This window comes from Triturus cristatus, chromosome 7 (genome assembly GCF_964204655.1).
Source record: "Triturus cristatus chromosome 7, aTriCri1.1, whole genome shotgun sequence".
NCBI classification, from domain to species: Eukaryota; Metazoa; Chordata; class Amphibia; order Caudata; family Salamandridae; genus Triturus; species Triturus cristatus.
The window spans coordinates 528276844-528304338 of NC_140590.1; the positions used below are offsets into that span (position 1 = coordinate 528276844).

Sequence of the window (27495 nt, forward strand, 5' to 3'; positions counted from 1 at the left end):
CTAGAACTCTAGCAGCAGCAGAGAACAATTATACTATCTACAAACAAGAACTGTTGTCCATAAAAGAGCATTTTGCCCATTAGAGGCATTATTTGTTGGGAGCCTAGATTATGATCATTATTCAGGCGTACCACAAAATGTAGACTTTAAGTCTATGAAGTGTGTGAATCTGAGACATGTAAAATGATTACTGTTCTTTACCAGATTCAATTACAAAATCACCTGTAGACCGGGTAAAAGACATGGAAAGGTGGACACTCTGTCATGACAAGGAGAGACACAAAGCCTGACTTTTAGTTCTCTTTGGTGCTGAAAAGAAGAGCGGGTAAGGATGCAGAGACATTCTCATAGTCCCTAAAATAGTGATATGTGTATTTGACACTGTCCACCACCACACCCTACTGCAAAGATTTCACAATATTTAATCTATGTAAATGCTTTCAAATGTATTGTTTCTTATCTCACAGACAGATAAAGTGAAATCTACCTACCCCCTTTCCCATCACCTCATCACACACAACACTGTGGCGTTCCTCAGGGCTCCATTATTCAACACCTACCTAACCCCTAACCAAATGTAAATAATTCTTATACCCTCACCTGTTACAACTATGCAGATGCCACCCAAATCATTTAAAAAATGGACAGCCCCCAAGATCTCTACAAAAACCAAAACTTGATGACTGCCTTTGAGCCATAAACATATGGATAATTGTAGGAAGCTGGACTCCTTTGCCGATGCCTACATGCTTCCATTGTGCATCTATGTACCTCCATGTACTTGGATCTGTGAGTCTGTTACTTTTCTACAGAAAAAGCATATCCAATGAACTACCCCATTTCTCATCCTGCACCTCTATCAATATCTTTAATCTGCATAAACTTACCTCCTTTGTGCATCTATATACTTTCAATGTACTTATGGATCTATATATTTATCACTTTCTTCTAATTTAGCATTTCCAATGCACTACCCTATTTCTCAGCCTATACTTCTCTCAGTACATCTTCTAGCCCAACTTTCTGACTCATATCAAACTTTTCTGCTACTCTTGCCAATGCACTACCCTTTCTCTCACCCTAAACATCTATCATTATATCATCTACACCCACTCTCTCATTTATCCCAAACCCCATACCACTACTATGTTCCCCAAAATAACCCTTTCTTGACTCTCTCCTACTCTACCCGTCCTTGCATCATCTGACACCTCTTTTACTATACTGATTACCCAAAACAAACCTTTCTAAACTCTTCCCTCTGACACTTCCCCTCTAAAAACCCTTTTTACTCATCCAAAAGCCTCCTCCTACCGCTATGACCTAAATAAAGAAATCCTTCACCTCTTCTATCCCTCCACTATCCATTTCAAACAAAATATCAGACTAACATGTTCACTTCTCTAATTCCATATTCCACTATACTAATTCACAACTAATCCTTTATGGGCTCCAGAGCAGCATGCTACTCGCTAACAAATCGTTTCGACACCTCATCAGGGTTACAAACGCTATATAAATGCAAACCTTTTTCCCTTTTTTACCCCTCCCCAACCCTTCTCAATCCAAATAACTGACTAACATATCTACCACTCAAACTACTTCATATTTCACAATACTAATTTTCAACACCAATCCTTTATGGGTTCCGGAGCAGCCTGCTACTCACCAGAAAAGCGCTTCAATACCCCATCAGGAGTAACAGGCGCTATATGAATGCAAACCTTTCTTTCCCTTCTATCCCCCCCACTATACTTCTCACTCCAAATAACGGACTAATATCCACCACTCAAATTACTTTCATATTTCACCATACTAATTCACCACTAATCCTTTATGGGTTTCCGGAGTAGCGTGCTAATCACCAAAAAAAAAAGCGCTGCAACACCCCACCAGGGGTAAGAAGCGCTATATAAATACAAACCTTTTTTTCCTCTGCTATCCTTCTGCTATCCTTCCGAATCCAAATAACCGACTAACATATCCACCACTTAAAATTTACTTGCATGTTTCGCTATACTAATTCAACACTAATCCTCTATGGGTCCCGGAGTAGCGTGCTACTCACCGAAAAGCGCTTCAATGCCTCGTCAGGGGTAGTAAGCGCTATACAAATGCAATTACACCACAATACAATACCCACTTTTTTCCCCCATTTGAACTACTGGATGCTGGTTTTTCAACTTTGACAGTGCACTGAAGCTTGTGCCATGCCTACAGACAATGCATGCATTATATGGAAGTCACCTATACATGACGCCTTATAGCCCTGAGGCAGGGTTCATTATATTACATGTGAGGACATATCTGCACGAGTAGATATGTCCTGTGCTGTCTAGTTAAATAAATTACTAGATAATACAGGTGGACAGGAAAACCTCTTAACTATATGCAGTGGGGGTTCCTTGTGAGGGGCGGAGGGGATGCGCCCCAGCAGTTTTCCAGGCCTTATGAATGGTAATTGCAAAAACCAATTCCATCCATATTTTCATTATATTGGTGTGAGTGCCTTTCTAGAGTGACGCTCCCGAAACGAACATCAGACAGTCCGTTTTTTCTCTGGGGCACATGCACGCGCATGTGCCAGCTATGCCTTTGAGTTTTCAGTGGTCCTCAGGCTGACATGGTGCCAGCCCGGACCTACAATACTTCGGGTCCTCTGGGACCGCCCAGTAATGACGTGATGCAGCATCATGTTTTTGAGCAGCCCAGGGCGTGTGCAATATCAGCCCTGTGCTTCCCAGGGCTGCTTGTCAATTATATCAAGCTGCCTATCACCACACCCCCCTTTCTCAAGTCGTCAAAGGGTGGCAAGTTTGGTAAGGCCGGGTCACGTGCTGCATGCTCTAAATAGAATACACTGCGCATGCTTCTGCGCCTCGTGTATTCTGCTTACAGCAATTCAGCTAGAGAGCATGTCCGAAACTGCCAACTTGAGGAAAAGAAGGGACTTCTGGTTTGCATGACCTCCGTTTTGGAAACCAGCCAGCCAAAGTTGTTTGGGTAAGTGATCTTTGCCTTGCTCTAGAATCGGCAGCTGCATACATGCCCTAGACATTCCTGTGACCCGCAGTTTGTGGCAACATTAGGAGAAACACTGCAATTCACATATGGCAAATGAGTGGTAATACCGGGTTACCGATTTATGGAATTTATAGAGAAGCTCTCCATGAGGTCAAAGAGTGTGTCACTTAATACCACTGGATGTCTATGACACGGAGTGTGTTCATACAAAAAAGCAGCGCGCTAAATACTTCCCAGTCTTAATAACAATCACACCCTCACCATGAGCGTGCTAGCCTGCTTATAATTGTATTATAATGCGTTCAGTATGTCTCCGAGTGTGCAAAGCACTATATGAACACAACTGCAATACAATGTAAAACACAGGCACGAGAGAAGCAGTGTCCTCTGGCCACTACCTGTCTGTCTGCACAATGTATTCATGTGAAATCAGAAGAAATGTACAACTGCCCGCCCAGAAAAGCTAAACACCAGCAATTTGTCTTCCTGGGCTTTTCTGAGACCTCTGGGCGCCTTCCCTCCGCGACTCCCTCATTAAATCCAGGGAGAGCCCCTTCAATAACTAAAAGAGAGAGCCCAGCAGTGACATCGCTGAATGGTCGCCACTATTCTCAGTTACCCACTAATCTAGAATAAAATAACCTTAAAGATTATAGTAACCATCTGGAAACAGAAAGTCTTTGGAGCAGGAAGAAGTTCCGACTTCCAAGTGGGTTCTTTGTGCAGTGCATTTGTCCTGCGTATTCACACTCCCCCACCACCATCGACCCCAGGCTGGTGCACTTGTCCTTCTCACCCCTCTATCTGCAGAATCTAGCCCTTTGTTGCATTTTAGCTCTTCAACTCCTCCTCTCTCTCACTTCAGCTGTTGAGGCTCAAGGCAGTGCAAGTTTCACAAGTGGCTGTCAGAGGGTCAGGAAGCTGTTCAAAATGCTTGGCCTCGCTGCAGGGTGCACAGAACAATGGTCACGTATTCCAGTTGCAGTTGTGATTCTGTGCAAATATATGTGCAGGAGGTACACAGTTGTCAAAATATTGATAAGGCAAAAGTAAAAGAGCTTGTGCTTACAGCTGAGTGGGTCCATAGAGTGTTTGGAGGATGGGAAGTGAAGGAGATGCAAGGAAGGGCATTCACGAGATGTAGAAAGAACTAGGGCACCAACATTGAACCAAAATACACCATTTTTAAAAAGGTTTCTTGGGGGAAGAACCCCGATACTCCATGATAAGCGTTAGGCTTGTTCAATTCGCTCATGCCCAAAAATAGATTAATTGCCCTTACGCCTCACCACTTTCAAATTCCACCAGCCACCACTGAGTATATGTACTGGGCACTGGTGATTACGAGTTCCCCAGCTACATGATGGCTTTACCGAAACCTATGAGATTTGGTATCTAGCACCTTGTCCTAATAAATCCATACTGATGACAGTAGTGGATTAATTAAAACAAGCAACCAGAGGGCACCTTAGAGGTGCACCCTGAAACCCTACCAGCCTCTTCGTGTGCTGGCTGACTGGTATCATCCAGCCAACCATCACAGACAGGTTTCTGACCCCTCCTGCAGGTGAGAGCCCATGCACACTGAGGCTAAAAACAGTGCCTGCTACGGAAAAAGGTGTTCCCACCTCCTCCAGCAGGATGGTTAGTGATTTAGCATATCAAGGGCAGGGGCTTCAAAGCCCCTTCCGCCTTTGATATGCGACCCCAGCGTCCCCAAGACTTGGGAGTTGCCACCCCCTGAGGTCTATTTGGCACCAGAACAGGCAGGAAATTAGCTATGCAAGTAGGCATGTTGCATCACCATGTTAGTCGCACCCCTAAAGTGGGCTGCCTGATGTGCTACATGAAAGAAGGATTCCACCATCTTGATTTTGGTGGAATTTGGAACTATGGGACAGGGTTATGCACACTCCCCACAGAAAGTAGTCATATAGTGGGTGTGGTGACCCCAAGGGTAAGTATTCCATTGGATACTACCTTCACTCTCCTTAATGCACCTAAATTCAACCCCCTGACATTGGGAAAGCAGATTCATCTGACTCAAGAAGAAGGACAAAGAAGAGCGGAAGAACGCAAGACCTGTGGAGTAGCTGTGGACGTGGCGCCAAACCCTGCCTGCTTGCTCCTGTCTCGACAGTTGCAAAGACCAAACTTGTCCTGCATCTGTGCCTCCTCCAAAAGCCTCAAAGGGCTGCCACCACTTTGCCAACCGGTCAGCATCTCCCTTGTAGTGGAGGAGCTACTTCCTTTCAGCCTGTGTCCGGTACACCAATCTTCTGACCATCGGGTCCACTGACGCAGCAGCCTCCCAGAAAGAGGTCACCGAGATTCAAGAGGTCAGATGCACCTTCCCCACCACGTTTGGAGACGTCAGGACCCCTAGGAGCGGCCCTACACCAATATCAGAGGTACTGAGCCTGTTGCAAGTGCCAAGGCTTGTTTGAGTTCAGTCCGAACCCCTCCGCCACCAAAACCGCCCAGCACATTGAGGGACTTCCCAAGAGGCCAGTTTCATGTGAAAAGTCATTTTGCTGTGTCTCTTCTCCCTCTTCTGCAGGTGCTCCGAGAACCATGGGAGCCTCAAACTTGACAATCCGACAGACAAAACACCTGTGCACCCGAGCTCCCAATACATCTCCATTGACACCAATAGTGTTTCTGTGGCCGTGAGACCCCCAGGAGTGGAGCCCACCTTTGGGTTCTGCCGGACTTGCACCCCCAGGCCCCTTTTGCAGCCTCTTTTCCACAGGTATTTTTAGGTGAGGCCTAGAAGCAGCGCATACGCTGCTCTAGGAATCAGCCTCTTGAAATCACTTCAGCAGTGCGTGTTGTGCTCACACTCTATTGGCCTTTGTGTCTGGCTTCAGCAATCAATTGGCCAAAGGCGTGTGGATGTCCCAGCTTCTCGGGACATGTTTACACCCAGAGCGTTTTGCTCTCAGGAGCCATAGGCGGCGCGCAGGGGCCATCTGTTTTGGCTCCGGATTGCCTTGCTGCTTTTATTAGAATGCACATCCCCACATTTATGTTTGCATCGGCTCTCGCTCAGCAAACGGTTTAAGTACAACATGCTGTGTGGTCACACGTTGCAGAGGCACAGCTCGCGCTGCTTTCAGCCATGCGGCTACATAGGGACCACGCTCGTGCTACCTGAGGGAACGCATATTAATAAGCTTTACTGATGCCTGCATTTAAATCGTGCCACAAATACTTTTTTAATGCACCCACCGGTCTCCCTCGTTTTAAAGAGGTCCTCTGATCAAACACTTCCCTCGTTTAGAATGTGTGCGCATCTTCCTTTTCTCCAAGGAGGGCCAATTGCACTGCCACTTTCACTTGGAATATGAGAGACCGATGCTGCTAATTAGAATAAAATGTCCTCCGTCTATTTCAGGGAGCTTTAAATAATTGATACTATGTTTATATCACCTGTAATGGGCCGTCTCTGCTGAAATGGAGACACTTCTGCAGGAAGTAGTAAAATAGAGAGCTTTGGTGTTACTTTCATCTTCCATAATCACGCACGCTGCTCCCTCTAGAAGCCTCCTCGGTGCCTGCAGATGAGGCCTCCTGTTACAGATTCTCCAGTCACGTGCCGGCCTGATGTTATACCTCTCCTCTGCACCCGCTGCAGCCCTTCACAAGACTCATAGCTGTGCTTTTCCGTATGCAAAGGAGACTCCAGCAATGTCTAGAAAGCATACCTTTCGCTCTCCCCAGTTGCGCCAACATCCCTCCTCAAAACTGCAGTCCGAGCTAGCTCGGGGCTTCCCCCCGAGATCCATTCTGCGTTTCTGAGGGGCTAGACCCTCTTTGAATAGCATATGGGACGGGCCTCTGTTCACCATTGTTTTTTTTTGTTGTATTTTTTTTACTTTCCTTCAGCATCCGAGTATCTTGTTAGGGATCAGAAGCCTTTTAATGCCTGCCAACAATCCTCATTCTTGTTTCTATGGTCTCACGAGTGTGCCCACTGTGCCGAAACCACAGATCCTAGTTCTAGAAAGGTAACCCCTGTCACTTTTGCTTGCAGTACCTGGAGTCTTGACACTTTGTTATATGTCTGTTGTTTTTCCACAGCAAACAGCAATGAGACTCTTATAAAGGCCCGAGTGTTAATATCTTGGTAAACGTTGTGGGTATGGGAGTTGGAAGTGCTGAGGTGCTCACTTCACGCAGCTGCTCGTGTTAGCTTTAAGGGCCGGACTAGTCTGCAGACATATCCTGCTCCTCTGTTGCTACCTCTCAGGCTCTGTGGCACGGCCATTGGAGGAGGGGGCAGGGGTGGAGCCGGGGTCACTGTTTCTCCTTTGCAGCTCCTTTCTGCTAATTTGCTAAACCCTTCATTACCTTTCCAGAGGCTTACGAGGTAGACCGGCTGGCTGAGACACTCTTGGTTACTCAGAGTGTCCGTTTCATTTTGCAACACTTCTTCTGTCAGCCTGTTAATTTATACATGCATTTAAGAATTATCAGGCTGATAAAACAAATGTTGCAAAATGAAACTGACTCGCTGTGTAACCATGAGTGTCTCAGCCAGACGGTCTGCCTCTGGAAAGTTTTTAAGGTAGCTCTGATCACGGTGCCTCCGGCAGAGCCCGGAACTTGAAAACGAATTATCTGCTGAGTGCACACTCAGTGAACAAAAAGAAACATTTAACAAGCAGTTAACAAAAAGAAACATTCTGGACTAAAAGTAACATTATACCATCTCACATGCAGGCTTTAATCAAATATGTTAGAAATATTTTCAATTGCACTGCACACTGTCTTCTCTTAACCGCTTTAGAGGTTCCTCTCCACACTGACCAGTTTGCCTCCCTTTTTTCTATCAATTGCATCCTAACACCATCATACTAGTGGTAAATGCAAACCTCTTATATCTTCAATTTTAATTTTGATGACTTAGAAGGTCCCAAAGGTGTTTGTGTGTACATGGGAGGAGGTGTATGGGGTATGTTTGTGTGTATCTGTGTTTTTTCTGCCTGTGGGTGTGAAACTTTGCAAGCATGTCGGTCTACCTACGTGTGCTAATGGCCATCTCTTGTTTGCTCTAAATAGTGCATGCATATTTTCATCGGTGTGTTTATTTGTTGTATAGCTCTTCCATCCCTGGCAAAACATGCACCCAGGATAACATCCTGCATAGCTAAAACTTATAAGGTCCGAACGGCGAGACCTATTGGCAATGCCAATGCTTGTTTTCCATTTACTACAGCAGCGCTACATTATAATTATTATATTAGAGAATGGACAACAGTGGCCAAGAGGTCAATTTTCAATCAGAGTGACTGATCAATGTGTGAATGAGTTGCTTATGTATTTATCTTACCGTGGCCTGACTCATGAGCAAATAACCACACAAAGCAGAGTGAATGTAAATTTGTGTACTGAAAATAGTAGACTGGTGTTTACCTCCAGAATTCTCTTTTCAGCAAGGATTTCTCTGTGGAACCACACGTACTGGGCAAGAACGACAGCAGAGGGCCACACGTGCATGCCATACTGGGAATCCAGGACCTGGAAAGACAAATGCACTCTGTTCAATATGTAACACAATTAAAGATAGTCGTTGTGTGTTTTAGAAATTCACATACTTTCCCAAGAGGGCATGATTTGAAAATCCTTGTGAATTTTTAGAAATAGCTATTCATCATTCCCATCGTGCACCTTTTGAGGTGGGGTAGAGGGTCCCGAGGATTCACTTGTGGGGCTTTAGTAGGACCACGTGCACAAAAAAACAGAGCTGTGGCAGTGCCTCTGTTCCATGTCACTGTTATACACTTTTCTGGCCATGCATGGCCTTTCTCAGTTAGTGTATATGTAGAAGAATGCACTACTTTTTTGTCAGTGGGGCAGAAGTCCCCAGTCAGGGTGGTATGGGCAGTTTGGGCGAACAAAAAAAACCAAACAGGCACTGTGCATTTATTTCAGTAAGATGGCTGTCCGTCTACTAAAACAATAGAAGCCCAATAGTTTAAATGTATCTGCATGAACTAATTAACAAATTATTGAACTGTTCAGCTGGGTCATTTACTAGAAAATTAGTCTCCTGGTTACTCACTTGGCAAGAGCGGACTTTATATTTCCAGAGCCGGCTTGATTTCTCCCATCTTGATTCGGCATTTCATTCAGTAGCATCTCTACTCTTTCAAATGTGTGTGTGACCTCACCAGTACATCTTTTTGCCAGTATGAGGAATGCAAGGTGCCTTCATTTTATATCATGGATATACTAAGTTCCTGGTGCCTAACGAAGGTGAGGTATTTCTGATCACTAATGCTATCCCTTCATGCTGGTTTCAAAAGTGATTCAAAAGCATTACTCCAACAAGTGTGCACAGAGATTCTAGTGGCTCCTAGTGGGTTAACAAAATAATGGCGTCTGGCTCATCTGAAGGTCAGCGGCTGCCCTACGGTGAGAGTGGAACTACCTTTACCTGCTGGAAGAGTTGTTTATTTGACACTCTCCTCAATTTCTGGACTTGCTCAGCAGATGCCTGAAGAGATATCCTGCAGCTAGTGAAGATTATCTAAAACAAATATTGTTTTTCTTTCTAGTTCAATCGTGTAATTTATAGGCTGTAATGCAAGAAAATGTATTTCGTGACCCCAAAGTTATAAAAGTGTGTAGCAAGGCCGTTTACGATGAGAAGGTGGTAAGAGAGTACAGGGATGAAGACGGTAAATGATGTGAGGGAATACAGTGTGACATTCGTATGCTGGTAGAGGAAGATTACATTCACATCCCCCCAATCCATAGTACAGATTTATGGTAGTCCTAAAACAAGCAGATAGAAAAAGATTATGCAGTCCCAAAAAGTAAATGCATCAGAATATAGAGAGTACAAGGTATTACAGCTTAGAAAAATAGTCGGGTGTGTGTCACAGTTCAATTCAAGCAGAGTGCAATGAGTAATTTATTTTTAAATGCTGAAAGGAGGTATAAATCTTATGGGAGAGGAAATAGTCTTTCATACTTTCAGAGCATTTCATGATAAGGGCGGTCTTTTTTAAATCCAAAGCCTTTGAGAAGCAGTAAAGACTCTAATGCTCGGACATATGTAAAATAAAGTTTCTGTGAGAGGCTGGATGGAGGGTTATAGGTTATCGACTAGGAAATAGAGATGTCTAATAGCTTAAGTGACAATGTATACGTAGATATTCGGGGTGCTAAGGGAGACAGCAGATTCTGTGTGACTTATTTTGAGGTGAAACAGTGTCATCAGCGTTATATTTACAAAAGATCTCTCCAAGGCATCATCATAGAAGTTGAAAAGCAGGGGGGTAACAACGGAGCACAGGGGTCATTGTGCACAGTGGGGGGAGCTCATACTGAATTGCCTACTTTACTAAATTGGAATCTGCTGAATAGGTAAGTTCTGAATCCATGTCGAACAGGTTCTTCAATGTTCTTTCTATCACTTACAGTGTGTACATGAAAGTGACGGAGGGCTGCAAACAGGCAAAGTAGAATTAGCATCCTCAATTTGCCTTTTTCAAAGAACTGAAGAGTGTGGTCTGTGATCTCAGCATGGCTGCTTCTATGCAGTTACTTGATTTTAACCCTGACTGAAACGGTCTAAAGTAACTGGGAATTTTCCTACGTTAGAGGTCACACATTGCTCCATGATCTTTGGAAGGAATGGTATTTTAAAGCTGGACTGGCAGGATCACCAAATGTAATTGTTTGATTAGGGGCTGGATCACCACAGAGGGAGAGAGATGAATATGTAAGTGGATGGGTAATGGTATGTGCACGAGGGTGGATAGTGTTTTGACGTGTCTTTTCAACTAATAAGGGGTCAAGGGTGCGAGGCCTATGGAGGGGTATGAGAAATTATAATGCAATCAGGGTTAGTGTAGGAGGACAGAGGGTAGGTATCAGGTGAGTGATTAGGAGGTGATGTTAATTCATGAAGGGATGAGAAGTCTTAAGAAAATTGAATATTGTGTGAACGCTTTTGTGAAGACCACAATTTTGGTCACAGCATCCAGCTTTCTACACCTTGGTATTATAGTGTTCCTAGAAACAGTGAAAACACAGCAAAACGTTAATATTCATTGAGCCAATGCGGTCATTAGTTACAAAAAGATTTAAGTTTATCTAACATTTGCTGCATATGGTTAGTTAAAAAAGGCAGCAAATTAACTTGGACGATCTCAGCCCATGCACTACATTTGCAATACTGAAATAATTCTGAGGGTGGTCAGAAAGCCTACCAATGAAAGGCAGTGTAGGAGCATGAGGGGAATGTAACCTCCTTGAACGTTCATCATACAATGCTCTGTATTTAAATATACGATATAAGTATTGTGTTGATGAGATTGCTGAAAAGCCTATCTGGAGAAAAATGACCATGTTGTAAAATTGATGGGTTGGAAGAAAACTATTTCTATACGTCACTTTGGCCATAGATTTATTGACGTGCCAGATCTCATCCTCAAAACCCAAGGCTGGCTGTTATTATCACTGCTTATTTCCACTAAAGTCCTATTTTCACATCAACTAGGGAATGTGTCTTATTGTATTTTTTCAATGTCATTATGTAGATACAGATAGAAATCTCGATGCTACCATCCTTTTCATAAAGCATGGTGGAAAGTGGTTTGAACAGTATCTGAAGTCTGAAGAGTTATTTCCTACATCTAAGAATGCTTTCTATCACAGGTGTTCTGCCTCCTAAAGGCATAGATGTGCATGGGGTTAGTGAACCTTCAATGTCACATAACATTTATATCGTTTGCAACACTGATACAAGGGATACTCAAAAGTGTTTTGCAAACAAGATGTGCTGGACAGGAACTCTTGATCAGACACCTAAGTCAGTCATGCCTTATTTAAAAACGTATTAGGTTAGTTCTCAGTTTTTCGTTTGCTGTGTGTGTTTCCACCTTGCAATCTGTCAAACCCAACCTCCCTATAGAAATATCTTCGACTTTTGGCATGGATGGACAGAGAGAAACTGAGCTGATGCTATTAGGAGGGTGGGCGGGGAGAGCGCAGTGCTGGATTTTCCTTGCATGGGTTGACAGTTTTTCAATGATCCAATTCCCTGCGGTATACCATTAGTATAGCGGAGGGACTTAGAGCAACAGCCACAATTTATTATTTATTTCTGTAGGTTCTTTTGAAAGCACCAAGCATGTCACCGTGTAGCAGGTACACTCATTTAATGAGAACACCACATTTCAATAGAAATTAAAGGCCAGAGTGCACAAACTGTGTTTAACAGATCCTTTAAATGAGTAGCTATGATGTCAATTAGTGCTGCTTGTCGCCAGACAATTTTGGGTGGGTCAGAAAAGTCCAAACAATAAATAGAGATGCCTTTAAATTCTGTGTTTATCTTGTCACATTTAGCAGTGCTTCAAAGACAGAGGTCAAATGTCAAGCTATGTCTTCTGGCAAATTGCTGCTAATTCTTTTAACATGGTGTCACGAGGTTCTTAACCTTCCCTTGAATGGTGACCCCGAGGATGTGGAGGCCGACCCTTTACCGGCTGATGCTGTACCTTTTCTTCTATTGTAGACTGCTTCTACCGCACACGGGACAGACTACTGCGGTTCCTTGAAGGGGGAGGGTGTCCTGGATTTACCTTCCGCCCACAAAGATTACGTCGCAACTGCGTTCCTGCCAATGGGAGCCGATGAGGGAGGAACGGCATATTCAAATCCCGGAAATTCGGACGGACTGAGCAGAGTGTCAGGATCCGAGGAGACGCCGACAGTCGCAGGGAAGGAAACCGACGTCCGAGCAGAACCCTGGTATCGACTTCGGAAAGACGTCTCCAGTCAGAGGGACACTAGGAAGAATAGACCAGACTTGGTTCCGGAGGAGACAACGGCAAAGGCCACGGCGTTGGTGGAGAAGGAGACAGATTCAAGACCCCACACAGAAACCAGCCACGTTCCAGGAGGAGAGTGGCTCAAACAGGTACAGGACCGCTTGAAGGAATTAAGGGGGAGGCAGGCTTCCAACACCATGTAAAGCATACTTAGAGGGGGAGGAGAGGGATACGAGTTACGGGCTTGGTCGAAAAACCTCCTGGCACTGGTGAAGGATTACTAAGGTGTAAACCCGTCCCATCACTACCCACCCAACGTACCCTAAGGCCAACGAAAAGGTCATTCATTCAGGTCTCTCTTTTCCCTGAGTTACTCCTGACCCTTGGAAGATACAAGGTGAAGACCCCACGACACCAGTCAAGAAGGAGCAAGATAGATGAGACCCTGTGTGTGTATATATATATATATATATATATATATATAGCTTCACTGTTGAAACTCACTATGAAATAAAATAGTGAATAAGCCAAGATACTCCTCATTATTTAAGCTAATTCCCTACAAGTGGTGGAGAATGCGGGCGGAATACCATTAGAAGACAATAATGGAAAACTTGATTCAACAGCTGATAAAGGGACAACAAAAACTAGAATGGGGTCTGGAGAGACTGATGTCCTCGGCACAGGCGTACAGAAACATGTTCAAAGATACGATGGCCCAGCAAGTCGAATGCATCCACAAGATTGCGAAGGATCAGGTCCAACTCACCAGCCACTTACAGAGCCCACAACCGACTACTGGGGTACCAAACATTGCCCTGCAGAAATATGTTCCCGGGGAAGATCCGTATACCTTCCTCCTGAATTTTGAGCGGGCCACCAGGGCTTGTGGGTGGCCCATAGCCAAATGGGCTTTTTTTTAGCTCCTCTCCTGACTGGGGAAGCCCAGGCCGCCTACTGCCTATCAGATTGCCAATGAGGAAGGGGGGGGTACACCGTACGTAGAGATCAAGGAGCTGATACTGGACCATCTAGGCATGGATGCAGCAGCATACCGCGTTAAGTTCAGAAAGGAGAGAGGAACTCTTGAAGATAACCTCAAAACTCTTTTTTTTTAAAATTGAAAGCAGCCACCAATAAGTGGCTAAAACCACATGAGAAGACGAAAGAAGAGATGATGGACGTCATTTATTTGGAGCAAAATTTGGAGGCCCTTCCCTATCCTACACAACGATGGTTAAGGCAACACACCCACCTAACCGTCGAACAGGCAGTAGACATGGCCACCACCTCTTCACGGGCCCATCCTCGCTCTTTACCCCGGGACAGTGAGAAAACCCATGAGGCAGCCCCAACGTCAAAACCCGAGAAGAAGGTGGCAAAAGCTATCCCAGAACCCGAAAGGATGCATCAACAGAAGGCAGAGGTCGCCCCCTCACGTGGGCCCCAATGTTTTGAGTGTGGTAATTTCGGCCATATCGATCGGTTCTGCCATCAAAGGGAAGGAACAGAAGAACCTATGGATATCAGTTGCCTACCTAGATCCATCCACTTCTCGGAAGAACGTGGAGCAAGCTTCTATGTAAGTCTCTGGTTAAATAGTAAGTAGGTAGTAGCTCTACTGGATTCACGTTGTTGTCAAACCATTAATCAGTCCCACTTAGTTGAGAAGCAACCGCTCATTCCGGGATTGGGAGTCACAATATGATGTGTTCATGGGGATATAAAAATGTACCCCTTAGCAGAGGTACTCATTAAAAATCCAGATTGTTGTGTTTCCTTACTTAGAGTAGGAGTAATGGATAAACTCCCAGAGTAAGCCATCATAGGGACAGACAACACCAATTTCATTGTGCTTTTCAAAGACTGTCTCTAGGTAGGGTACCTTCATCAAACCTATTGACCCAAACCCCCTGGTCATCTAACTGCACTTTCCGGTTTGCCCAATCCAATGATCCTATGCTTCAATCCGCTTGGGAACAAGCCAAGAAAAGCAATCATCTGCAAACATATCCCTGTTTTCAGATCCAGAATGACGTTCTATATCGTATAGGGAAAAAGGATGACCCTCCCCAGTTGGTCGTTCCAAAGAGCTTCCAGGACCAGGTCCTTTTATTTGCCCACTCTCATCTACTAGCAGGTCACAGTGGAGCGGAGAACACCAGACAGAATATCCTAAAACATTTCTCCCGGCCCAGTATCTTCGCATACATCATTAGGTACTGGCAAGAATGTGAGGTGTACCAGAAGAAAAAAACATGTATAAACCACCAGCTGTTCCCTTACAACCCCTCCCTATTATAGGGTAACCATTTGAGAGGGTAGGTATGGATCTCATAGGTCCCCTCCCTACGTCAAAGAAAGGGAATCAATATGGGCTAGTGGTTGTAGACTACGCAACCAGGTATCCCAATGCCTTCCCACTAAAAGCCCCTACCACAACCAACATAGCAGAAAAACTGGTTGAGTATTTTTCCTGAGTTGGTATTCCCAAAGAAATATTAACCGATCAGGCCACTCCCTTTGTATCACGCGTTATGCGACAGGTATGCAGCTCTTTAAACATATCACACATAAAGACCTCTGTCTATCACCCCCAAACTGACAGTCTGTGTGAAAGTTATAACGAGATCCTTAAGCTAACGCTTAATAAAAAGGTGTTAACTAGCGAGGGAAAGGAATGGGACCGACTCCTACCCCTTGCCCTATTCTGTCATTCGAGGACAGGTACAGAGTACCATAGGATGTTCCTCATTCGAGATGCTGTATGGACGTCAGCCTAGGACACTTCTCGAAATGACAAAAGAAGCATGGGACAGGAGAAGACTGAGGAGACACAGGAACTTGTCGACTATACGAAGGGTCTAAGGTCCGCCTGGGGAAATTGAGAGACTTAGCCTATTCCAACTTAGAGAGAGCCCAAAGAAAACAGAAAATGTTCTACGACAAAGGGAAGAAGTGGCGACACTTCCAAGTCGATGATTGGGTCCTGGTACTCATTCCGCCATCTCTAGCAAAAGGAAAAACAGAATGGAAAGGCCCGTATAAAATAGTAGGGAAAATCGGACGGACGTCCTATCTGGTACAAATGACTCCTAAAAGAACCCTGAGATATCACATTAACATCTTAAAGAAACGGATAGGCCCCATTCCCAAGTCCACTAATCTAGTTCAAACCCCTCCCACTAATAGCTCTTCTATTATAGAACAGTTGGTCATTAATGAGACCTTAACATCGGAAGAGGCATCCCAGCTACATGAGGTTTTACGTCCTTTCTCTACCATCTTCTCAGACGTCCCTGGTAGAACGTCCCTGGTGGAGCACACGACCGTCATCAACCCAGGGTAGGTTGTAAAGCAACGACCTTATCGAATACCTGCTGCCAGAAGGAAGGCTATTGATGACGAAATAGACAACATGTTGTTGATGGATGTCATACGCCCCTCTCAGAACAACTGGTCGTCACCAATAGTCATAGTACCGAAACCGGGTGGCTGGATACGATTTTATATCGACTTCAGAGCTGTCAAATCCATTTCCAAATTCAACTCTTATCCACTTCCCCGAATAGACGAACTGATTGAGAAATTAGGGGAGAGACAATGTATATCCACTATAGACCTCACCAAAGGTTACTGGCAGGTACCCCAGAGAAAGGAAGACCAAGAGAACACCGCCTTTGCCACACCCAATGGTCTATATGAGTTTACAGTACTCCCATTTGGGTTACACGGAGCCCCTGCTACATTTCAGAGGCTCATGAATAAAGTCCTTCAGGAACATCAGAAGTATACCTCTGCATATCTAGATGATATTGTGATCTTCAGCCCCTCCTGGAAGGAGCATCTCGTACATTGTTGACAAGTGCTCCAAGCACTAGAAACTGCAAGACTTTACATTAATGTGAAGAAATCCTGGGGGAAGGGTCTCATAGAACCCCAGGAGGAAAAAAAATCAAAGCCGTCGTAAACACTCCCTTCCATACCACTAAGCGGGAAGTCAGGGTGTTTTTACTTGTGGGCAACAATTGTAGGTTTATATCAGGGTATTCATACATAACAACTCCCCCTCACTGATCTTCTAAAAAAAAAGAGGTGAAGAACAGAGACCTGACAAACCACCCTCCTAAAGCCAGAAGGGCGTTCTTTGAGTTAAAGAAAGCAATAACGTCCAGCCCCATATTGGTATGTCAGAATTTCAACCAACCTTTCATCCTAGAAACCGATGCATCAGATTTGGGGCTGGGAGCGGTTCTTTCTCAACTCTCTGACGATGGCGTCGAGTTCCCCATCTTGTTTATTAGTTGGAAACTCTTTCCTCTGGAACGTAAATACTCCATTATATAGAAAGAATGTCTGGCAATCAAATGGGCCGTCGAAAAACTACGCTATTACTTGGAGGGGTCCTCCTTTACGCTGTTTACGGATCATGCTCCCTTGCTATAGACGAGTCGAAATAAAGGGAATAACACCAGGTCCTCCGTTGGTTCCTCTCCCTTCAGCCCTTTCATTTTGAGGTCCGCCATCGGAAAGGCACAGCAAATGGTAATGCTGATTTCTTGTCCCGTGTACCCTTTTCCCCAATCGGGAACAGTCTGGTGGAGGGGTATGTCGCGAGGTCCCTAACCTCCCCTTGAATGTTGGCCCCGAGGATGTGGAGACTGACCCCTTACAGGCTGAAACTGTACCTTTTCTTCTGTTGATGACTGCTTCTACCGCACACGGGACGGCCTACGGCAGTTCCTTTAAGGGGGAGGATTCCTGGATTTACCTTCTGCCCAACCATTCAGACGACTAAGACAACTGGCGGGATGCCCGGCCCATAGGGACCGAATAGCCAAACAACTGAACAGGCCATTTTACTCACCCCAGATGCCAAAAAGGTGTTTGACTCCCAAGAATGGCAATACATGTAGCCGATTTTGCAAAAGATGGGATTTGGCCCAAAATACCTGTCCAGGATGAGACTGCTCTATATGGATCCGGCTGCGTGGGTAAACATTAATGGGCCGTTCTCTATGGTGTTTGGCCTGTGCAGGGGCACCTGCAAGGGATGCCCACTATCCCACCTGCTATTTGTAGTGGCAGTTGAGCCACAGCCTGCATGGATACGCTGGGACACGCTCCTCCGAGGCCTGCAGTGGGACCCAGGGTAGGAGGATGTAAGGTCCCTCTACACAGACGACATTCTACTTTACCTGGCAAATCCAGTTCAATCCATGCCCAGAATCCTACAGATTTTGGAAGTGTTTGGGTCTTAATGAGGACTCTGCATCAACTAGTGCAATTTAGTTGCCTACCCACTATTGCATGACGCGCAGAGTAGTGATTAGGGCTATCCATCAAAAGGGCAACTGACCAGATTCAAATATCTGGGCATCTTTGCGACCTCTGAAAAGGAGCTCTTCATTTGAGAAAACCTGAGCAGGGTACTTTATAACGACAGAGGCAATGTTGGTCGATGGTGGAAATTCTTGTTGTCACTAATGAGACAGGCCACATTATATAAAATTATCGACCTGCTGAAATTTCTGTACGCATTACAAAACACACCGTTGTGGGGTGTTTTTTCCAAAGCAGAAGATGAGGTGACAAGGAACCTGTTTTCACTACATGTAGTTTTAATTATCAGGTAATTAATCTCCATAAGCTATTTTAAAGTGCTTAACCAGTCAATGGTGTTTGAAGGTAAAAGTGGTGATGCTGTTCACGGGCAAAGCACTACATACATCACTACAGAGGTAAATGATAACATACTTTATGGTCATTTATTTATGGCATAAAGAACTGTGCAGCTGCCCACAGGGGACTGAATACTGTGGCATAAGCCAGAGCAAAGATTGTTCCAAAGAGATATGGGGGGGGTGCATGTATATGGAGTTTGGTTATACTTGCTTAGATGGTAAAATAAGATTCCAATCTGTACAGAGTGTAGATCACTTTAGAGATATAGAGAATGTCCTATTACTTACCGGTAATCTTCATTACTCCGGGTCCCGTAGTCCTCGACACCATCATGGACAAGGGAGATGTAACTATCTCTCTGACAGAAAAAAGAACGAAGGAATGCTGGACCTACCCTTCCCCCTCCCACTGGGAGTACTTAAGGAGTACCGTCCCAGCATTCCTCCTGAAATACCAAGCCCCAATGAAGGCCGGCAGACAGGGAGGGAGGGAGGGAAGTCATGACGGTGTCGAGGACTACGGGACCCGGAGTAATGAAGATTACCGGTAAGTAATAGGACATTACCCCCAGGTCCCTCCGTCCTCGACACCGTCATGGACAAGTGAGAAATACCAAAGCAAACACCGGCATTCATACCAGAAAACACAACAAACCACCAGGATAGCAAACAAACCCAGAGATTTATTGGAAAGAAAGCAGAAAAAAACATTAGGAGCGAACAGAGCTCAACACCCCCAATGCAAAACCTCCATCATAACCCAACAGATTGAGGAGGCGATAATGCCTGATGAAAGTATTAGAAGAGGCCCACGTGGCAGCCCTACAAATCTCAGAGAGAGGAACACCCTGAACCTCCGCCCAAGAAGCAGCCACCCCTCTCGTAGAACGACCTTGAACCCCCAAAGGAGGAGGAGAACCAGACAGAGAGTAGGCCAAGGAAATGACTTGCTTCAGCCAACGGCCGATGGACACAGAAGAAGCCTTACCCCCAAGCGAAGCCGCACCAAAGGAGACAAAAAGGGAGTCCGACTTGCGAAAAACCGCCGTACGGTCCAGATAAATGCGCAAAGCCCTGCACACATCCAACAAAGACCACTGGGGACCACCAGGAGAATCCAAAACAGAGCCCAGGGCAGGCAACACCAACTCCTGACACCTGTGAAATTGAGAAGAAACCTTCGGCACAAAAGAAGAATCCAGTCGGACCACCACTCCATCCTCCGTGAAGGAAAGAAAAGGAGGCCGCGCCATCAAGGCCCCCAACTCCCCAAGACGACGAGAAGAGGTGACAGCCACCAGGAAAACCACCTTGAGAGTGAGAAATTTTAAATCCACCACATCCAAAGGCTCAAAAGGAGGACCGATCAAAACCCGAAGGACCAAAGGCAAATCCCACAGGGGAAAAGAAGGACGAGGCACAGGCCGAGAAACAGTAAAACTGCGTAGAAGATGAGAGACCAAGTCTTCAATATCCGAAAGATTCCCCCACGGGGAACGAAAAGCCCGAACAGCGGCCCACTGGGCCCGCAGAGTAGACACAGCCAAACCCTTCTCGAAACCTTCCCACAAAAATTGAAGGACAACCTGCAAGGAACAGAACAAAGGGGAGACCCCCAACGCCGAACACCAACGATCAAAATTACCCCAATGCCTATCATAACCCTTAAGGGTAGAAGGCCGCCGGGAACGCTGAAGAGCCACCGCTAAATGCTCCGGGAAACCGCGCCGTCTCCAACCCTGCCTCTCAACTTCCACACCGACAACCGCAACCGGAGAAGTGACAGGCACGGGGAAGACCGAAGTGGAGACGGAGACAGGGGAAGAAACCAGGGACCCTGCACCGCCAAAAGACGCACTGTCGGAAACCAGGACCTCCGAGGCCAAAACGGCAGGACCGCCACCACCTCTCGATCCTCCTGACACAAACGGGCCAGAAACCTGGGAACCAGAGCCAGTGGGGAAAAGGCATAGAGGAGACGCGACGGCCAAGGCAGCGACAGCGCGTCCACCCCCCAGCAACCCTCCTGCAGAAACAGGGAGCAGAACCGGGGGAGCTGAGCATTGTGCCGGGAGGCAAAGAGGTCCAGATAGGGACGCCCAAACCTCCCGCACACAAGCCGAAACGCAACCGGGATGAGAGACAACTCCAGAGAATCCGGAAAGCACCGACTCAGGGCATCCGCCACACAGTTGTCCACTCCCCGAAGATGAACCGCCGTCAGAGACAGCAGATGGCCCTCCGCCCAACAAAACAGGGGTACCACCATCGCATTCAAAGATGCCGAACGAATCCCCCCTTGATGAGTCAGAGAAGCCACCATCACCATGTTGTCGGACCGCACCAACACATTCCGATCTAGCAACAGTCCCCGAAAACCCATCACAGCTCGGGACACCGCCATGAGCTCTCTCCAATTGGAAGACCTGCGACTCTCCACGATGGACCACCGACCCTGAAGGGAGTGAGACCCCAAGGTCGCACCCCAACCCAAGGCGCTGGCATCCGTCGTCAAGACCAGAGAAGGAGAAGACTGCAGGGGCAGACCCAAAGACAGATGATCCCTCACAGACCACCAAAGAAGAACCGGGAGGACCACCGGAGACACAGGAATAAGAACATCCAAATCGCGGGACAGGGGATCCCAGAGAGACAGGAGGTACACCCAAAGGGGGCGCAGATGAAAACGTGCCCAGGCCACCGTAAAAACTGTTGCCGCCATCAGACCCATAAGACGCAACCAAAGGCGCACCGGAAAGGCACCCCCCACCCGGAAACGACGAGCAAGGGACACCAACGTCACAACCCGAGGCTCGGGGAGGAACACACGGTTCAGATCCGAACGGAAGCGGGCCCCAATGAAAACCATGTCCTGGGACGGCGTCAGATGACATTTGGGCAAGTTGATCAGGAAACCATGGGCCCGCAACGCCGAGCACACCACCTCCCTGGCCTCCAGCAACAGGACCCGAGATGGAGCATGGATCAACCAGTAGTCTAAGTATGGGTACACCATCACCCCCTGGAGATGAAGCCACGCAACCAAAGGAGCCACCACCTTCGTAAACACCCTCGGCGCCGACCGGAGACCGAATGGCAACACCATGAATTGGTAATGACACCCTAGAACACAAAACCGCAGAAACCTGCGGGACCGAGGATGGATCGGAACATGGTAATACGCATCCTGAAGATCTAGGGTACACATGAAGTGACCCGGCAGCACCAAAGGAATCACCCTTTGTAAAGTCTCCATGCGGAAAGGAATTCTGGCCACCCATTTGTTCATAACCCGCAGATCCAAAACCAAGCGGAAACCCCCCGTGTTTTTGGGAACCAGAAAGCTCAGGCAATAAAAGCCCACCCCTCTCTCTGACGGAGGAACCTCTTGAATGGCACCCTTCCGAAGAAGGTCCAGAATCCCGCGAGAAAGAGGAGACCGCTTCACACGACTCGAAGGCCAAGGAGTCGGCCGAACACCTGAGTCCGGAGGAGGAGCCGTGAACTCCAGAACATAACCCTGGCGAATGATTTCCAACACCCAGACGTCGGAACAAGACTGAACCCAGACATCCAGGAAGAAGTGCAGCCGCCATCCAACCAACAAACCGGGAACCACCGCCAAAGAGTCAGGAACGCGGCTTGGCAGGCGGAGGGGATTTAGCCTTACGGTCCCGACCACGGCCAGAAGCAAGCCTACCCTGGCCCCTCACAAACTGCCTACGAGAAGCAGGGCGAAAGAAAGATTTGGGTTTAGAAGGGACAGGAGCAGCAGCAGAGACCTTAAAAGAAGAAGAATGCTTTTTCTCCTTAAACAATTTGTGCAATTTTGCCTCCAACTCCCCCCCAAACAACATTGTACCCTGAAAGGGCAACCTCAATGCGCATGCCTTCTGCGCAGAGTCAGTTTTCCAGTCCTTAAGGACAAGACTGCGACGCGCAGCCACACAAGCCCCCCCGGACAGAGCAGAAGCACGCACAACGTCAAAGGAGACATCAGACAGCAGCTCCACCTGACGCTCAATCTGCTCAAGCAAACCAGAACAGTCCGTGGCATTATCCATAGACTGATAGAGAGACTTCAGGTCAGACAGCAGAGACTGCGACACATAAGTCCCGTAGATGCCTGCCCTCAAGGCCAGGTGGGAACCAGAATACACCTTACGGAGCGCCACATCCGCCTTCTTGTCAACAGGATCCTTCAGCACAGCGTCCTCAGCAAGGGAAGTACGCCCCACCAAACTAGCCACAAAGGAGTCAATAGGAATCGAATCAGGAAGTTCAGTAGCCATATCCTGCAGAGGATAAAGTTTAGCCATGAATCGCGGAATCAGAATGCGATCCGGATCAGCCCACTCGCGCTTCAAAACATCTCTAATGAAGGGATGGACAGGCACATCGACCGTGGCAGCACTCTGAAATTGTCGCAACATAGGGCCCCTAGAGGTACTAGGTGCGTCCCCGTCAGGGAACCCCATGTTCTCTTTAACATGCTGCAAAATACTGGTCATAGCTTCTTTGTCCACATATTTGCCCTTCAACTCTTCGTCCCCCAACCACGCAGACTCATCGCCACTAGAGTCCGAGGAAGCAGGAGCAGGCCACTTGCGACGGGATCCAACATCACCCATCTCTGTTAAAGTTTCCCTGATCAAGCGCTTAATATGCCCATCAGCACCAGCATCACGGCGCCTGGACCTGGCAGGGGAGGGAGACCTGGAAGCACTAGAAGAAGAGGAAGACCTCTCTCTGTGATGTCGTTTCCTGGAATGTTTTCCCATCGTCTACAACACACCAAACACCGCCAAAACACAAGGTAATCACAACCGCTATGCGGTACTCACCCCCTCTGCTCGTTTTAACGAGCCTCCCCCAGCCGGGAACCTCGAGGCGCCTGACTTCCGTCCTCAATCCCAAAAACCGGAAGTCAGGCATGACGAAAACCGGAAAAAGAAGGAGCCACAACCAATAGCGAGGAGCAGCTCGGCCGCGCCCCCTAGCAAGCCCGGCAGGCCAGGAGGGGCGGCCATCGGGCGAAGAGAAAGCCAACGCGGTATTACACCGCCGCGCGGCTGAGATACACGAAGAAGCCCGCGCCACTCCCCCCAAGCCCGGCAGGGAGGGAGAGGCCATCCACGGAGGTCCGCCGGCACCTGGAAGAACCAGCAGCCCCCAAGTAAGTCCAGAAACAAGGCAGGAGCTCCGGCCGCGTCCACACACTGTCAGGATGACAGAAAAAAGAACAGGAGGAATGCTGGGACGGTACTCCTTAAGTACTCCCAGTGGGAGGGGGAAGGGTAGGTCCAGCATTCCTTCGTTCTTCTTTCTGTCAGTGAGATAGTTACATCTCACTTGTCCATGACGGTGTCGAGGACGGAGGGACCTGGGGGTAATGGGTGCACTCTGTTTAATGTGCAGCTTGGACGGAGTCCAAAAGAGACTGAGGAAGTTGACCAAGAAAACCTACGAATTTCAGCCAAGTGTAGGGGGTGGTAAATGGGGGTGAGAAGGGAGGTCAGGCAGATGGCTGTGGGTTGAAATTTAAAAGCACAGAGTGGAAGTGCCGTTTGGCTAGAGGACTGTGGACAGGGAATAAAATGGAGATAGCCCCTGGCTGGCAGGAAGGAGTATGCAGACTGGGAGAAGATATGATCGAGGAAGAGGAGGCGGCATATGAAACACTGAGAAATCAGATCACAGCCAACTAGCTCCTAGGGAATGAGCTAAAGGGCAAATCCAGTGCTTGTTGAGTTTGGTAAAGGGGGTGCTTTGGGCATGCTGCTAGACCGTCTGATTAAGAGCCTCAGATCCCAGGATGTTGTAACCTTACCTCTGTGTCTCGTTATATCTACAGTGAGCAACGTATTTTTCATCTCTAGGCCCACTACAAAAAACAATGATATGATCAGCCAATCTCAAATTATGGTAAAGGCTCAGGCTTTCTGCCAACAAACTCCAGTAAGGAGTTACCCGAGAGTATGACAGGCCACAGTATATTTCACAGAAGGGGGAGGGGGTGCTGGGAGGTTGTTAATTATGCCCATCTACTGGATAGACTGCAAGTAACAGAGTGCCTTAGACCTAGGCCTTCTTATTGTAGTTACCGAAAGGTGGATAATTTCCTCTCCTCCACTTCCCTTTCTGATACTTTTGGATTGGCTCGTAGAACGTTGGTTGAATGGATGAGTTAAGTGATGTTCCTGCCGTTTTGACTCACACTCCGGTGCTCCCTACGAACAGCTTACTTAATAAACATGTTTATTTCTACGTGTATGTCAGCGTTGTTGCACAATCACCCGACATAAACCTTTAAGCATTTCATCAACCATGACAAAACCATATTTTACAAGCAGTTTACAATTCTACGGGGCGAAAGGGCACTACTTTGCAAAGATGCTATATAGTATTACAGCACCACGAATCTGGAAGAAAAAAAAAATCTTACGACACCTGCAAGCAATAAATGTCGCACATTCCCTCCTACATCTTTTCCCCACTGAGCAACCTTCTATCGTTCAATATTTAGCAACCCCTTTTCCTGTTCACGTTCCCAGCTACGGGCATCAGCACAGCCGGTTTGTGAATGCGGCGCACCTCTGGGATGCACACTCGTAGATCTTCCAGTTCATCCGTGCCCTGCTGAAAAGTGTAGCGGCGCACTGTGCGGACTCTGAGCGCCGCCGTCTCCCCCATTTTTTTCAGCAAAGTGCCCACGAAATCCGGCTTCTGCTCCTTGCAGCTGGAAAAGGCAGATATGTTGCTCAATCACTCGCTGCTTCTTGGTTAGGGGCTTTCACATACCCATTTAAAAGCATCGTTTCATCATGGCTGCCGTTTTGGAGTGATTTTTTTTTTTGTCGTCATGAAAATACACAAAAGCGAGTTCTTCGAGCCCTTTATGGTTTGTACATTACTGCACTGCCTTATTTACAGACCCAAACATACGAAAGCTTCGCTGTCTATGCATTTTAATTACCACATTTATATAATACGTAAACATGAATTATTTAAATAACCCACTCAAAGGTGGCCGAAACTGGAAATATGTGGTAGCGTAGTTTTGTTTTCCCCGGACAGCACACGCTGTCTTACCAAATCCAATATGGCCGAAGCACACGTGCTGTACGTGCCATTCTGTAGGGGTGATAGTCCTGTTTCCATGTTACGGAATTACGTCACTGCATCTTGGCGACATTGGGTAATGATGTATTAGAACAAGGAACGGTCAGCGGAAGTTTCTGGAAAGAAATAACCGTTTCGAGAAAACATAGCGACGAGAAGTCGAGTGGCTTGGTGGTAGAGGAATCGCACCAATCCTGGAGTGTGAACCCCGGGGTCGGTGGAGTCACACCCCGGGGAAGCGCGGGGAGAATAGGAAATATCTGCAAGTATAGCGCCTTACCAGCAACCTCAGCCTTTACCTTGAAACAGTAGGGTGTACCATAGTTTTCACTCCTGGATTACTGAAAGACGCCACTGATTCCGGGGATGAACCACAAGACTAAGAAGCGAATACGAGAAGCCAAACGCAGTGCCCGACCAGAACTGCGGGAACCGCAGGACTGGAGCCGACGGGAGTATAGCCGGACTTTCGACCTGAGCCACAGCACAGTGCGGGTAAGTGTGCCCGGGGGAGGAATGATGTATGATGACTGCGTTGGCTTGGAGCATCTAAGGCTACCGTACCCAAGAGGGTTGAGCATTTAAAGACGGGTGATCCTAAACGCACGAGGGCACCTTTTTGTGTGTGGGTGATGTAAGAGCCGGGCTCTGGCTAGGGCGCGATACAGATTTTTTTTCTACCGCATTCTATTTGCTCTCGAACACTGAAGGGCTTTAAGCTATTTAATGAATAACGTTTCTTTATGTTTATTTAAACTTGGCAGGATAATGTGGAGCGTGCCGATTATCTCACCACGTCCACTGAAGAGTTTATTGAGCGGTTCGAAAAGCCTTACAAACCAGTGGTCTTGGTAAACGCAATCTCAGACTGGGCTGCACAGGAGAAATGGACCATCGAGCGACTAAAGCGCAAATATCGGAACCAGAAGTTCAAGTGCGGAGAAGACAACGATGGGTACTCCGTGAAGATGAAGATGAAGTACTACATGGAATACATGGAAACCACGCAAGACGACAGCCCACTGTATATCTTCGACAGCAGTTATGGAGAGCACCCCAAGAGAAGGAAGCTTCTGGACGATTATACAATTCCTAAGTACTTCCAAGATGACCTATTCCAGTATTCGGGCGAGAAGCGTCGCCCCCCCTATAGGTAAGTTATCATTAGCTCAGTTCTGCTTGTTGGAAGTGTAGTCTGGAGAACCGTACCTGTAATTTATTGTTATTAATCTAATAAGTCTTTTTTTTTATTTTTCCTACCACATTGCAGAATGGAATAATAGCATTCAAATAAAATAGAGTTCGCAGGCTTTTTCTCTGCTGGGAGAGTGCATCATGGCCACCATTGATTAAGTGCACCTAAACTATCCGCAACTGTATCCGCTGCAGATTTGCTAACCGTTTCTTGTTTACGAAAGAAGCCTTTTAAATCGACACCACAGAGCGTAACGAAATACTCTTATTATTCCATAATTTGTTTACAGCGAGGCACTGGTTAGTAATTTGCCCCTGACTACAGATAGTTTGGCCCGCTATGTCATAACAGCACAAACATTTGTGAGAATATTGCTTTTGGATGTACACAATACTAGGCTCAATAGGAGGGTATCATAGGGAAAACATTAGCACAGACAATATGTATAAATTATCTTGTGTATGTATTTAGAGGTATATATTATATGCCGATTTCTAGCGCTTTACCTGCACGCTTCATGCAATTTCTCTTCCTGGCTGAGTTGAGTGCTCCATTCATGGAGTCCGCGTTCCAAGTTCATAGACAGCAAGAGTGGCAGTCTGGCTTAGAGTTCTCTAGCATTGTCTGGTACTTTCTAACAGCTAAAATAAATCCGAGGATAATAACTTCTAAATGAAAA

General features: G+C 46.7%; 2 protein-coding genes across 7 annotated transcripts in view; one reads left to right on the forward strand and one right to left on the reverse strand.

Annotated features, from left to right (window-relative positions):
* METTL23 (methyltransferase 23, arginine) overlaps window positions 1–25342 on the reverse strand; it is a 242703-nt gene extending 217361 nt beyond the window's left edge. For 2 of the 6 annotated variants that reach the window (XM_085616900.1, XM_085616901.1), the window contains exons 1-2: window positions 25094–25342; window positions 8443–8547 (exon numbers count right to left, since the gene is read on the reverse strand). In XM_085616900.1, coding sequence (XP_085473026.1) covers window positions 8443–8547; window positions 25094–25192 — 204 coding nt within the window. In that variant the 5' untranslated portion in view covers window positions 25193–25342. The other 4 variants (XM_085616902.1, XM_085616903.1, XM_085616905.1 and 1 more) reach the window with 4 other exon arrangements.
* Window positions 25343–25660: 318 nt separating this feature from the next.
* Window positions 25661–27495, forward strand: part of JMJD6 (jumonji domain containing 6, arginine demethylase and lysine hydroxylase) — an 82532-nt gene continuing 80697 nt past the window's right edge. The window contains exons 1-2 of the mRNA XM_085616899.1: window positions 25661–26116; window positions 26386–26774. Of these exons, the coding sequence (XP_085473025.1) occupies window positions 25988–26116; window positions 26386–26774 (518 nt within the window). The 5' untranslated portion in view covers window positions 25661–25987. The remainder of the gene's footprint in view (window positions 26117–26385; window positions 26775–27495) is intronic.